Below are 13,540 nucleotides of genomic sequence, written 5' to 3'. Positions count from 1 at the left end.
TATCTACATTTTGAGCTTCTATGTACTGTATGCTGTGTCCTGTTAGTTCTAGTGTATGTGCACATTGGTTTTGGTTTTTTCTTTATCCGTATGACCCAGAAAAAAAACATAGTTGACACCAATTCTTCACTAATTGCGTTGCACCTAGGTAAATACCAGTTCACGCCTTCCAAGTGATAAGGTGCGTAGACAAACACTGCAAGCACGTACGTTCAGAAAATGACTATCATCCAACCTGTATTCGTACCCTTCAATGGCTACTGCGCCCTCCCCCCCCCCCCCCCCCCCCGTCATATAAACCCGGTCACTTTTCTAGCCGCATGGCCAAAAATAAATCAGTTTTTAATTCAACAGACGGGTAATCTCAAGGTCTAAGCCCCTGTACACTAATCATTTACAAATTCTCCAATAAGTAATTATTTGCATTTATTCAATAAAATAATGATATTTGTTCATAACCAATATCGATACAACAAACATCCGATCAATAATGTATTTTAAAATTTAATTTCCTTACAAACCCGCATAAATATATACACATATGTCCAATCACTATATATATAGGAAAGTAACTGATACAATAATTTTCTTGACAACATCGTATTCCTGAGTCCTGGGAGTGTTGAAGATGTTAGCAGAAGACAACATTTAATGGTCAGTAACTGTATGTTACATATTTTTCAATCGGAATTATCAACTGCAGATTAATTGAAATTTTATAAAACAAAAACATTGCATACGTGTAACTGGTGTGAACTAGTACTTGACGTGTCATCGATACCAGGGATAAAACTTAGTTCCATATGATTAACTATGATTACAGATTTACCTTTATCCAGCATAGGAAACCTCTTATGACAAAAGGGGCATATGTATCATAGAACTCCGATGATCCGTCTGCCCGATACAGCACCAAACACTCATTTCACATTATAGGGGGCGCTGTACAGACATACAGACGAACCATTTTTAATTAGGCCTCGCCAAGGCTGATCTAGCAAAGCAAACCACATGACAAAATCCCATGAGTTACCGAAATATTGATGTTACTTCATATATAACCCTAACTCTAAATGACAAAATCCATTTTCCTATCCAACCTCACGACTGATTTTTATGAAGTAACTACCTATCCATCCGGCTCCATGAGACATGTATCGTAGTGAAAACTGCATCCAGATCGTCACATCCGTTCGTAGGCTATTAACTTAAAAATGTAACCCTAACCCTAACCTATGCTACATCTGTGGGAAATCAGAGGAATCTGAATTTCTCCCAAACTACTAAAAACAATTTTTATGAACAAAGTACTGATCTTTCGGGCTCCATGAGACACGTATTGCTGTAAAAAGATCATTTAAATCGTATTGTCTGTTCTTGCGTTATTACCAGAAGCACATAACCCTAACCCTAAGTCACAAGAATCCGATTTTCTAACGAATGCATCGACCGGTTCTCACCAACGAGGTATTGTTGGGTTACTCTCATGAAGACGCATCTTTGGACATAAGTATCATAGAATTCCGACGATCTGTCCGCTACCTTAGTACCAAACACTCATTTTTTATTATGGGGACATTGTAGGTCGCAGACAGGCGGGCGAACCATCCTTATGTTTGTCTCACCAAGGCCGATCATGCAAAGCAAACCGCATGTCAAAATTCCAAGGCGGTATAGAGATAATCAGAAAATGGTGATGTGGCAACTTGGCCAATTTACGTCAAGCAGACTGTCTTACGGTGCTAGTTTGGAAGACGGGCTTTATTCAGATTTATGTCGTACAGGGTCTGTTTGTCACTTGAATCTAAGTAACTCCATAAGCCCTCAAGCTACCTTCAAAGGCTAGGTGTCTCAGCATGCGTCTTTACCGGGCTCATTTGGTAGGGCCAATGTCAGCAAGCAATTCAAAGGGGTTACCAAGATATTCACCAAAAAAGACGAAATTCATCTAAAAACGACGCAGTCAAAATTTTATTAGAAAGGCTATAACTTAGCAAAAAAAATCAAGCTCTCTTTCTCAACAAAGTATCAATAGATTTATCTCCTTAAGATCCGTATTTGGATACAGGTATCATAAAACTCCGATGATCCGTCTGCTCACTATAATACCAAATACTCATTTCGCATTATAATGGGTGCTGCAGGTCGCAGAAAGACATACGCACATCTTTACATAGGTTTACCCAAGGCAGATCAAGCAAAGCACACCGCATGAAAAATTCCCAAGATCTTGAGAAAATAGTTACTTCATGGGTAACCCTAATTCCTAACACAACATGACCAAAAAAAAAAAAAAAAATTTTTGCTCTCTCGACCGATCTTCATGAACCAAGTACCTATCTATCGAGCTCCATAAGACACGTACTGCAGTGAAAAGACCATAAAAATCACCGGGTCCATTCTTACGTATTACCATAAAACTGCAACACTAACCCTAACCTATGATAAACATAAGGGAAATCACAAGAATCCAGTTTTCTCCCAAAGCACTTGACCGATTTTCATGAAAGAAATACCTATCTATTGGGCTCTATGACACACGTACTGCAGCAAAAGCGCATCAGAATTGCCGGGTCCATTCGTACGTTATACCAGAAAACCGTAACCCTAACAATAACCTATATAAATATATGGGAAATCACAAGAATTCAATTTCTCATAAACCACTCGACCGATTTTCATGAACGAAATACCTTTCTATCGGACTCCATGAGACAAGTATTTCAGTGAATACGGTATCCAAAATGGCACTATCTGTTCGGAAAACCGTAACCCTAACCCTGTCACAAGAACAGTTTTCTCACAAATGCCTCAACTGATTTTTATCAACGAGGTATCATTGGATTCGTCTCCTCAAGATGCATCTTTACATTATAAATTCTATACTTGATTATTTCGATTCCAGTCTCTCTGCTTTCTCCCCAGTACATAGTAAAAAATAAATATGAAAAAGGTGCAAAATGCTCCTTATTTTGTCAATGAATTTCTATCAGTGAGTACTTATTTTCTATGTGTAGCATCCTTGACAGGCTTCTGGTTATATCAAGGATTAAATAAAAAGTGACTTCTTTGTTACAACATTTTTAATATGTCAAACCCTAAGTACATTGTTGAGTTCATCGTGTATACACACTTTCCAGACAATTGCACTCATCTCCTGTATTCAGATCATCATTATTCCCAATGCTAGATTAAAATACATTGGAACGCATCCTTTTGATTACCAGGACCCAACTTTAGGGAATAGTCTGCCTCTTCAACTTAATCATAATGTAACTGCAACACGATTCATGAAAGCTCACCTTTTCTGCAGTGAATCAACTTGAGCTATTTTTCACGTGTATTCTTTTCTTAAGCATTTTTGTCTCAGTATGTGGTATTTTCCATTGATACATTTATCCAGACTATACTAATACTTGGAATATTATTATTATTATTATATTAGTAGTAGTAGTAGTAGTAGTACTTGTGTATAATACTTACCTTTCTGCTTTGCATTGTACGTGTCTTTTACATGTTACACTGTTATCTTATTTTGTGTATAATGTAATTTTTTGTGCTTATTTAACAAGATCTTAATGAAACTAATTGTCATCTTGTTTATGCTAAAAGAGACCGCCGTAAAGCTGCAAGGCTTTGGCTTTCCACCAGACTAGCTATTCATAAGCAAATCTATGAAGCTGCTAAGAAGAATGTCACAAATATAGTCCATGCAGCGAAATCATCCCACTACACTTAGATCATGGAAAGTTTAGCTGCAAAGAGCTCTTCGAGATTACTAACAAGCTAATGTCAAGGAACAAATCTACACCACTTCCAACAACCTTCTCTCCAGTCGACCTTCCGGACATGTTTGCAAATTTCTTCCGTGACTAAAGTACAAACCATTAGAGATAAGCTTGACACCACTATTTCAACTGACTCGTCGTCACCATACAGTTGGCATACAGAATTTGAGCAGCAACCATTAGCAGCATTTGAACTTGTCTCTATGGATTTCTTACGTACAATCCTGATGAAGAGTGCACCAAAGTCATGTGAACTTGATCCAATTCCAACATCACTGCTGCTTGAGTGCTTAGATTCAGTATTGCCTTCACTAACTGATGTTATTAATACCTCTCTCTCATCAGAGGAATTCCCATCATTTTTCAAAACTGCCATTGTAAAGCCTTTGCTGAAGAAACCAAAATTAGACCATAACGATTTAAAGAACTACTGCCCAGTTTCTAACCTCCCATTCATATAAAAAATCTTAGAAAAGGTTGTTCTATCCCAGCTTATATCTCATCTGAATTCAAACAGTCTTTTTAGTAATGTACAATCTGCATATCGCCCTTGCCACAGTACTGAAACTACTCTAAAGTAGTTAATGACATTCTCTCTGCTTTGGATAGCAGAAAGATTACAGTCCTCACCCTCCTTGATTTGTCTGCAGCATTTGACACAATAGACCATGATATATTACTTCACCATCTCCAGCATGTATTTGGCATTCATGATACAGCCTAACTGTGGTTCAAGTCCTACTTGGTCAACAGGACACAAATTGTGTCTGCAAATGGAATACACTCCAGCCCAGTTGATCTATGTTGTGGTGTTCCACAGGGGTCTTTTCTTGGACCTGTTTTCTCCATTCTGTACACTCAGCCACTCTTAAGTGTCATAGATCATGATCCAGTGTCTCACTAATTGTATGCTGAGGACACCCAAATATACAAATCTGGCCACCCAACTGAAGTTGATGCTACCATCCAAGGTGTAGAAAGGTGCATTTCTGATGTGAAATCATGGATGACAAAAGCTGCAGATGAATGATGATAAAACTGAGGCCATTATGATTACAACACAAAGACTTTCTCATTCACATCCTTTACCTCAAACAATAAATATCAGCATCACCAACATTAAATTCACACAATCAGTATGAAACCTTGGTGTTGCTATGGACATTACTCCCAAATTGGACCAACATATCATGAACATATGCAAGGCTGCACATCTTGAGCTGAGATGCATCAGCTCCATTCACAAATATCTTTCAGTTGATGCCACTAAAACACTTGTGTGTTCATTAGTACTTTCAAGACTGGAATATTGTAACTCAATTCTGTGTGGTTCATCTCAATATCTACTCTAAAAACTTCAAAAAGTTCAAAACACAGCTGCTCGGATCATACTTAGAGTACCACAATCAGAGCACACCTCCCCACTGCTCTTTACCCTACACTGGCTATCCATTCAGTCCAGAATTAAACACAAAATTTGTTCTCTGTGCTACATTTCACTGACGGACTCTAGTCCAACATACCTATCCGATCTCACCCATGTGTACACACCAGCAAGATACTTATGTTCCTCTTCTGACAATCATATGCTCATTATTCCCACTATGAAAACAAAGTCATATGGACAGCATTCTTTTGCATACCAGGGCCCAGCAACGTGGAATGAATTGCCCACTGAACTTAGACACAAAGATACAGTGATCCCATTCAAGAGTGCTCTCAAAACTCACTTATTTCTACTGCAAGAACAAACTTAAAGACCTAATAATGTTTCCTACCTTAAATATTTTCAGCATGTTTTTTTCTTTTTTCTCTCTATGTTTTCTAATTTCATGGTGTTTGTGTTTGTAATGATATCATCATATATGTTTTTTATCTTATAGATGTTGTCTAATGTTGTAAAGCCCTTAGAGCTTCTAAAGATTAGGCGCTATACAAAGTCCTCATTATTATTATTATTTCAAAACATGTAAGATTACTCAGTAAGCTTGCTATTATAGTTTTATTATTATTATTATTATTATTATTATTATTAATAATATCATCATTGTTGCTGTTATTTTCACTGTGGTCTTTCACTCACATTTGAACTTAATTTCATCCATGTATGTATGTATGTATGTATGCATGCATGCGTGCGTGCGTGCGTGCGTGCGTGTGTGTGTGTGTGTGTGTGTGTGTGTGTGTGTGTGTGTGTGTGTGTGTGTTGTTTAGGGACTTCTAAGTACAAATAATGTAGAACTACTTAGGTATGCAATTTCCAGGTAGTAACCTCGTTATCAAATTAAATGTTCATAAAAAAAATATAAGAACTTGATGAAGACTTTGTATGATGGATGGATTGATTGTGATCCTACTCATGTGCAAAACACTACTATATTCTATTATCAATGAATAGCTCTGAAAATAAACAGTAAATTCTTTTTTTAATTACAATATCATCGTCACATACATACATACATACATACATGCATGCATGCATGCATGCATGCATACATACATATATACACACACACACAGACATACAAACATACACACACACATACATACATACATACATACATACATACATATATACAACTACACACATATACATAAATACATACATACATACATATACATACATACATACATACATACATACATACATACATACATACATTCATACATACATACATACATACATACATTTGTGCACATGCTTGGATGATATTTCAGCTTAAACATGATGTCAAAGTGAAGAAGATTGTAATGGAGAAACTTTGCTTATGTTGTTTTGAAGACATGAATTATGATTTCGAATTTTTTTTATTAAATATTTTAAAAGTTTAATACATATTAATCATTATGTATCAATTCTGTGTACATGATAATTCAAAAAGCAAAGAAGCATTTATTTAAATATACATATTAAAGGAAGATTAGAGAGCTAAACTATATACAAGTTAAGATCCATAACTCATTTACAATATTGAATAGAATATTTAGTAATTATTAACACAATATTATACACTTTAATACATGAAAATAACATAAATGAATTATGTGTCGATTTTTTAAAACAAAATATTTTCATAAACTCTATAGTAAAATTCACATGGGTCATGTTTGCACATTTTCTTGTTTTAAATTAAATATAAATTGTTCTATCAAAGTTTGACACTTATTTTCTTTAACCAAAGACTATTCAATCCTGATTATTGAATGCTCAAGAAACCTCCAGACTAAAAGTATCAATCTCTATGGGTTCTGTTTTACAATGGTGGCCGTGCACTACACTTGGTCAAGAAAAGAGAACGTTGAGTGGAATCGGCACAATATGGATTGTACTGGATCACAACTTTAGGTTCATTTCGTCAAAAAATGTCAACGTACTTTAACATTGACTTTGCCATATGCACTTATCAGGGCGTCTTAATAATGACCTTCCAAAGGAATGTGGATATATAAGAATCAAAATGAAGTGAATACTTGCCACTTAAACGTATGTATACTCAAATTCTAAAAAATTACACCCATTACTGAAATAGTCCATGTTGAATGCATACATGACCTGTATTACTTTTACTATAACAAGCTGCATGTTAATATACTCTTGAACATCAAACCTTGAATGATAGGAAAAAATGACTTTTCCTAAGTTAAACATGTCATTATCTGACAAAGACTTCAACTGATATTTCAGCCCTAACATTTGGTCCCATGACGGAGGTAAAAACATTGTGTACAAAAATAAAACCACTTGTGTAATCAGCGCTCCACTGATCATCTTCACAATATGTACTGGTTTAAAAATTAAAATTTCAAATATATGTTAATCTACAGTGTATAAAAGAGCATTATGTTTTGTTCAAATGCCAAATATTGATAAATAGGTAATGCTACAGACTACATACTGGTTTTTGTTTGTCGTTGCTTTTTGTCTTATATAATTTCAAGTTTATACTAGTTTTTAAAGAGCGACACGTAGAGGGTTAAGTTGTGTACAACTGCAAGAAGCACGCAAGAGAGAGTATAGGCACACTTCTATGCTAATTTCATGTGCTATGACTGAAATTTCTTTATTTTTCTCTAGGAAAACAACATTCTCACTATATTGAGAGATGATCGAAGTAGCTGTTCTAATGTGGAATGAAACTGAAGTTGTCCAAAGTACACTAGAAGTTATTAAAATAGGGAAAATGAATTTTGCCAGAGTAGACAATACTAACTTCTCAATATGCAATCAATGAAAATATGAAAAAGAAAAATAAGGTTTCTTTGTTGTTGTTCATTTAGCTTGTTTTTTTCTTTTTAAATTCACCTATGAAGTCCAGAAAATGAAAATGACCAAGCGGATCTAGCAGTATTTTGAAAGATGCACATCATATATAAGACAAACTTATATAACCTACAGCAAAAAAAAATTGCACCTATCAAATGATGCACCAAACATGAACATATGACCATGCATAGATAAATATTCCACATAATCAAACAACATGTATAATGATGTTTGGGGACTAATTTTAAGTCATAAAATATTATTTGGTTACATTTTGTAAATCTGCTATTTTGAACTGAAATTTATTTCCCACATCTACCACGACACTTGATATGTTTTAAGTACGTAAAACAAAGATGGCAAACATTATTTTCAACTTAATTGATAATACGGTTTTGCCTAGTAGCCATATTTTGAGTCACTGTTAATAATTTTTACTCATTGCACAAATTATTCAAAGTACTATATATATATATATATATATATATATATATATATATATATATATATATATATATATATATATATATATATATATATATATATTAAAGACTTATACAACTGACTACATGAATAAATTGTTTAACAGTTTAACAGCATGATCAAAATTAAAAATGTTCAAGATAATGAGTGAAATGGATAGCGGAATGGGAGAATGGCAGCGAAGTATAAAGAAAAAGGACATACAAAGTGTAAATGCTGTCATCAACGCGATCAAAGCATTGTTTGATTCCTTCACAATTTCATATATACGGATTATTGCTTGATACTGCGTACCAGTATCACATCTAATATTTGTTGTTTTCTTTATATCAACTTACTTTCTGAAAAAGAGGCTGCAGCTGAGACAAAGGTTTATATTCAGACATTTAATAAATATTCACGTATTGAATGTGACCAGCCAACATGTGCATGGAAAGTTGCCTAGGATAATTAGCACACATAATAATATAAGAAAAGCACATATTTGAAATATTTCATCCTTCTTTACCCTGATGAACTAACATAAAATATTTTTCTGGCATCGCCAGCATGTGAGATAGACGAGACATGGTAAATGTAGTTAACATACATTGATCCGATTTAGAAACGATATTACACACTTGACACTAATAAATACATTATCATAAAAATGTCTATTAAAAAACAAGAAACACAGAAGTATTTGACATACAATCTAAAGTACAGATCAGACAAAATGAGCTAAATACAAAACATTGAACATGATATTATTGCTCAAAGTTTTTATCAAGCCATTTTCTAATAACATGAGCCAGTAAATAAACATGTCCAACAAAAAAAAATCCAAAAATGTCCAATTCCCAAACGTGCATGTCATTCAATTCGACATCTTTTGTCAGTATTTAATTGAAGTCAATAACATTTATGCTGAGGGATGGAAAATACCCAATTATCTATATGCTTGCACGAGTCTCAGAAGTTCTCGAAGTGGTGACGATACAAGGGGAAGCCATCGTACTGCTTGACCTCGGAGCAAGCCTTCTCTACTGTTAACGTCATCGGGGGTGGACCACAGCTGAATACACCAATCTGCTTCACCTTGGGAAAGGAAAATATAAAAATAAAAAAATACGAGCATGAATTATGGGACATATGGAAAGGAAGTATGTCTGTTTTCAAATGACGAGCTTTTGTAAAACATGAACTCAGACAGCTAAACAAAGATGTTCTTGTTACTTGCCCTGAATGGTGGAGCGCAAAAAACTAATTCTTCAAGCTAAACCGTATCGTGTGTTATGTATATTTAATTTACATTGTGTGCTTAACTTTTATCCACAGTTGTAAGTTGTAAATAAATGTGTGTATGGCAACTTTCATCCATGATTGTAGGTTGTAAACAGCATGTTTACGTAGCAAGAGTTCAAGGTCAGTCTTTTTTACAGTTAGAGTAGGATTTATTTTTTTGGAAATCTTCACATTTTATTACGTTAAACATCAAGTGATCTAGTCATACTTCATACATCAAATGATAACAAGGAACATGAAGTTATGTAATTTCATTAAATTACTGGCACACAATCAATGACTCATATGATAACCACGTATTGTTACAATTTAGCTCATGTAGTAGGTTTAGCATTCCGTTTTTACTTACATCTGGGTGTTCATCGTGAAGTGACCGGAAGAAATCTACAAACTCAGGACGTCCAAAATGAGTAACTGCCTTTAGCCCAGTAAATAAGCTCCTGCCCGATATCTTTTGAAAGTGTCGCTCACATATATACTGGAAAGCAAATCATTATTAAGTCATGGAGTCAGTATAAAATAATTGATGTCATCGGAAGGATTTTGATTTGATTAGTCATGAATTTGAAATTAGTAAATGTGTAACGGACAGATTCAATAAAGACTAAAACCTATCACCAATATTAAAAATGCAAGGGTGCAAATTACATTGGTTGGAATAGTTTTAAATGATTCACAATAATGATATAATCTTCAATTTAGATTTAAATCACAAAAATACCTTCTGGCTAAGCAGGTAATGTTTTTAATGGTTAAGATGTACTTTAGTGTAATAGCACAGTTGCAATCAAATAATTTTACCTTTGTGATCGAATCTGAAAACCTATAGAGAAGACTGTAAGAACTAATCTTGTGACAAATGTCAGATGGTGCTGGTGCAAATGTTCACAATCACCAATACAAGTTCGAACGTGGAGAAGCAAAACATTTATGTTGAAATGAAATTAATTTTATGTTTACGACCCTTATAACTGTACCTTTTCCATAACGAGCGGTAATAGGGTGAACTAATATTAAGAAGACCATATGTCAGTACTTTTATGTAATTATGGTATGTTCTAGTAAAAATAAAAAATAGAAAAAAAAAAACAAAAACTAATTTCACATGTCTGCCAGAGTAGGTTTGCCTGTTATATACTGTTTCTAATAGTTCAATAGGAGGAAGTGTTTTTACCAGCATCGTGGTGCGAAGGTCATATTTCTGCTGGAATTGGGTGATGAAGATGTGTGTGCTGACCAGATTCTTGTGGTCCGTTGTTTCTACTTCCCGAATTATGTCAGTCAGCCACTCAAACTGCTTTTGTGTTCTGGTCACCCACAGGAAGTACACCTTGAAGTAAGCGTCATTGAAATTCTCTCAAAATACTCAAACTTTTAATTTGACTTATTTATTCTTTTTCTTTCAGCATTCAATAACAAATACAACAGTAGTATTAGATCGCCAAAAGCTATTACTTTAACATAAATTTTAAGTTATGCAAGTTGTATCTTGCCGTAGAAACGTTTGCATTAGATTAGTAACTAAAGAAAGTGTCTTCTTGAGATTCATAAGCACAAAAAGCCAAATAAATGCTGAACATTGGATATTACAAGGGGCTCGATAGTAAAAAATACTATACCTTTTCACAAGGAAATTTGGTTCCGATTTTTGATTTATGGACAATGTCTTTCAGAATGGAGGCGAAAGGGGTGACGCCGATGCCTCCTCCAACCAGTACAGAAACTCGGAACCTATACCAGTCTTGATGTCCCTCCCCAAATGGACCATCCAGATACAGCTGGCAAAAAGAAAACGTCTTGATTTAGATTCCAATATCAATATTCATTGTACAGGTGATATCAAAATTAAATATGATTGAAAAGATACGAATCATGCTTTTATAAAAGATTGTGATCCAATCTCCTTGTTCTAATTTTTCCAACTAGAAAAATGTAAAAATTATTAAAACATATATAATGATGGTATCATACGCGTACTCTAAATATGAAAGTGTTACAGCATTTGTGTTCAAAATTCTTGCAGGTGAATAAATGCAGTCTCATTTTATTTTAATTTACAAGCAAATTTTATATATTGTGCGATTTGGAACCAAATCAAGGAAAGATTTATATATCTGGTTGACAATATACCGCTATATAATGGAATGAATTCTGCGATTAATTGCAAGCACTATGTAACTGATCTTTCAACATGATATTACAAGTATTTCACAAGCATAAATAATATAGCAGTTATGTTCTTTGTCACGCATGCTCAACAAATCCCATCATCCCCTGGAATTTGTCACATTAATCCCTAAATTGTTGTACCAGAGGTAAACGCTAATGATCATACCATAGGAAGTGGTTTATCTCCCCTGTTATTGATATCGTACGTCTTGCGGAGATTCATTGTCCACGGTCCAACTGCCCTGATGTGCAGACTCAAATGCTCTTCGTGAGGGGAGGAGGTCAGTGTGAAAGGGTGATACTCGTTGTCCCCTAGTTCATGGCACGCTATTCTAACCCACTGACCCGACCTGTATTCAAAATTCAATGGTCTCTTGAAGGTCAACCCTGTCACATCTGAAATGATTCGTTAGGTGTGACATCTCAAAGAAAACTTACAAAATTGTAAAATATTGAAAACTGGAGGTTCTTGCAATAGACGTCTACTGAAGACTCTGGGATTCGCTCATTAGGCAAATTGAATTAATTAATTAATTTAATTTATTGATTGTATTATGGTACTAACAAATAGGACACATACAAATCTTATGAAAGATCTGTCAGGAAAAATCCTTAATTTTTCTTATTAGTGTATAAATTATTGAATCATGGCTACTTATCCGGTCAAATACAATTTAAACCAGTCAAAATATTTTTGTCCAGTTTAAAGCGGTTTTCAAAATTTTAAACTAACATGTAGCCATGCACCATATTTTTTATATTAAAAAAGCCCTATGTCACTTCTTTCCCATCTTTGCTAGCTTTTTGTCATTGATCAGCTTCAGTTGTTGGCATCTTTAGCTAGCAGAAACAGTAGCTACTGTTCCGGCCTCTGATTGGATGCAGCTGCTGACACCATGTGATTCTATCAGATCCCTTGTTACATTTAAATTGAGATATTGTTAGGAATAGTCATAACTCCCCCAAAACACAACAACCAATGCCACACATGTCTCCAATTAAAACATTTTATACAACTTATGACTTCGAGACACTGCCTGTGGACATCAAGAAGGTCTCCTTTTTGAAAATTAAGCAGGCAACTTAAGGAAGTCTCTCATAGGGTAATTTATTTCCCTTGCTATGGGCATATACTTGAAACAAAGCGGACTGACAGCCTTTGGCTATCAAAACTGCTCCTTTCATATCCCCCAAATGTATAGAAAGTTCATTTTAGTAAATACAGAACTTGGCCATCAAGGCAGCTGGCTCTTCGCAGGAATTTTCAAATGCCAAGCAAAAATTTAAACACAAAATAGTATTCCCGATGAGCGCAAGCATACGTGATGTTATAAATAGGTTGCAGCATATATTATTTGATATATGGTGAACTTTATGCTATAGGATTAGGTATGTTTTGCTAATAAAAAAAGAACACATTTTGGTGGAGACCACTACACATCCTAAAACGAGTCAAATAACGTAAATCCATTTCCAGAAATGCTATATAATAATATAAGAATCAATTGTGGAATCGTAACTACGTTTAATACAATTTATATTAATTAATCGC

General features: G+C 34.6%; 1 protein-coding gene across 3 annotated transcripts in view; it reads right to left on the bottom strand.

The window, feature by feature from the left end:
- Positions 1-8,591: 8,591 nt before the first annotated feature.
- Positions 8,592-13,540, bottom strand: part of LOC149801624 (dual oxidase 2-like) — an 81,540-nt gene continuing 76,591 nt past the window's right edge. For all 3 annotated transcript variants that reach the window (XM_089955894.1, XM_089955892.1, XM_089955893.1), the window contains exons 27-31: positions 12,155-12,384; positions 11,439-11,597; positions 10,994-11,149; positions 10,169-10,297; positions 8,592-9,612 (exon numbers count right to left, since the gene is read on the bottom strand). In XM_089955894.1, coding sequence (XP_089812020.1) covers positions 9,487-9,612; positions 10,169-10,297; positions 10,994-11,149; positions 11,439-11,597; positions 12,155-12,384 — 800 coding nt within the window. In that variant the 3' untranslated portion in view covers positions 8,592-9,486. The remainder of the gene's footprint in view (positions 9,613-10,168; positions 10,298-10,993; positions 11,150-11,438; positions 11,598-12,154; positions 12,385-13,540) is intronic.

The sequence above is a fragment of the Sinohyriopsis cumingii genome, chromosome 4 (assembly GCF_028554795.1).
Source record: "Sinohyriopsis cumingii isolate HCF-2022 chromosome 4, ASM2855479v2, whole genome shotgun sequence".
NCBI classification, from domain to species: domain Eukaryota; kingdom Metazoa; phylum Mollusca; class Bivalvia; order Unionida; family Unionidae; genus Sinohyriopsis; species Sinohyriopsis cumingii.
This window is presented reverse-complemented; position numbering and strand designations above follow the sequence as displayed.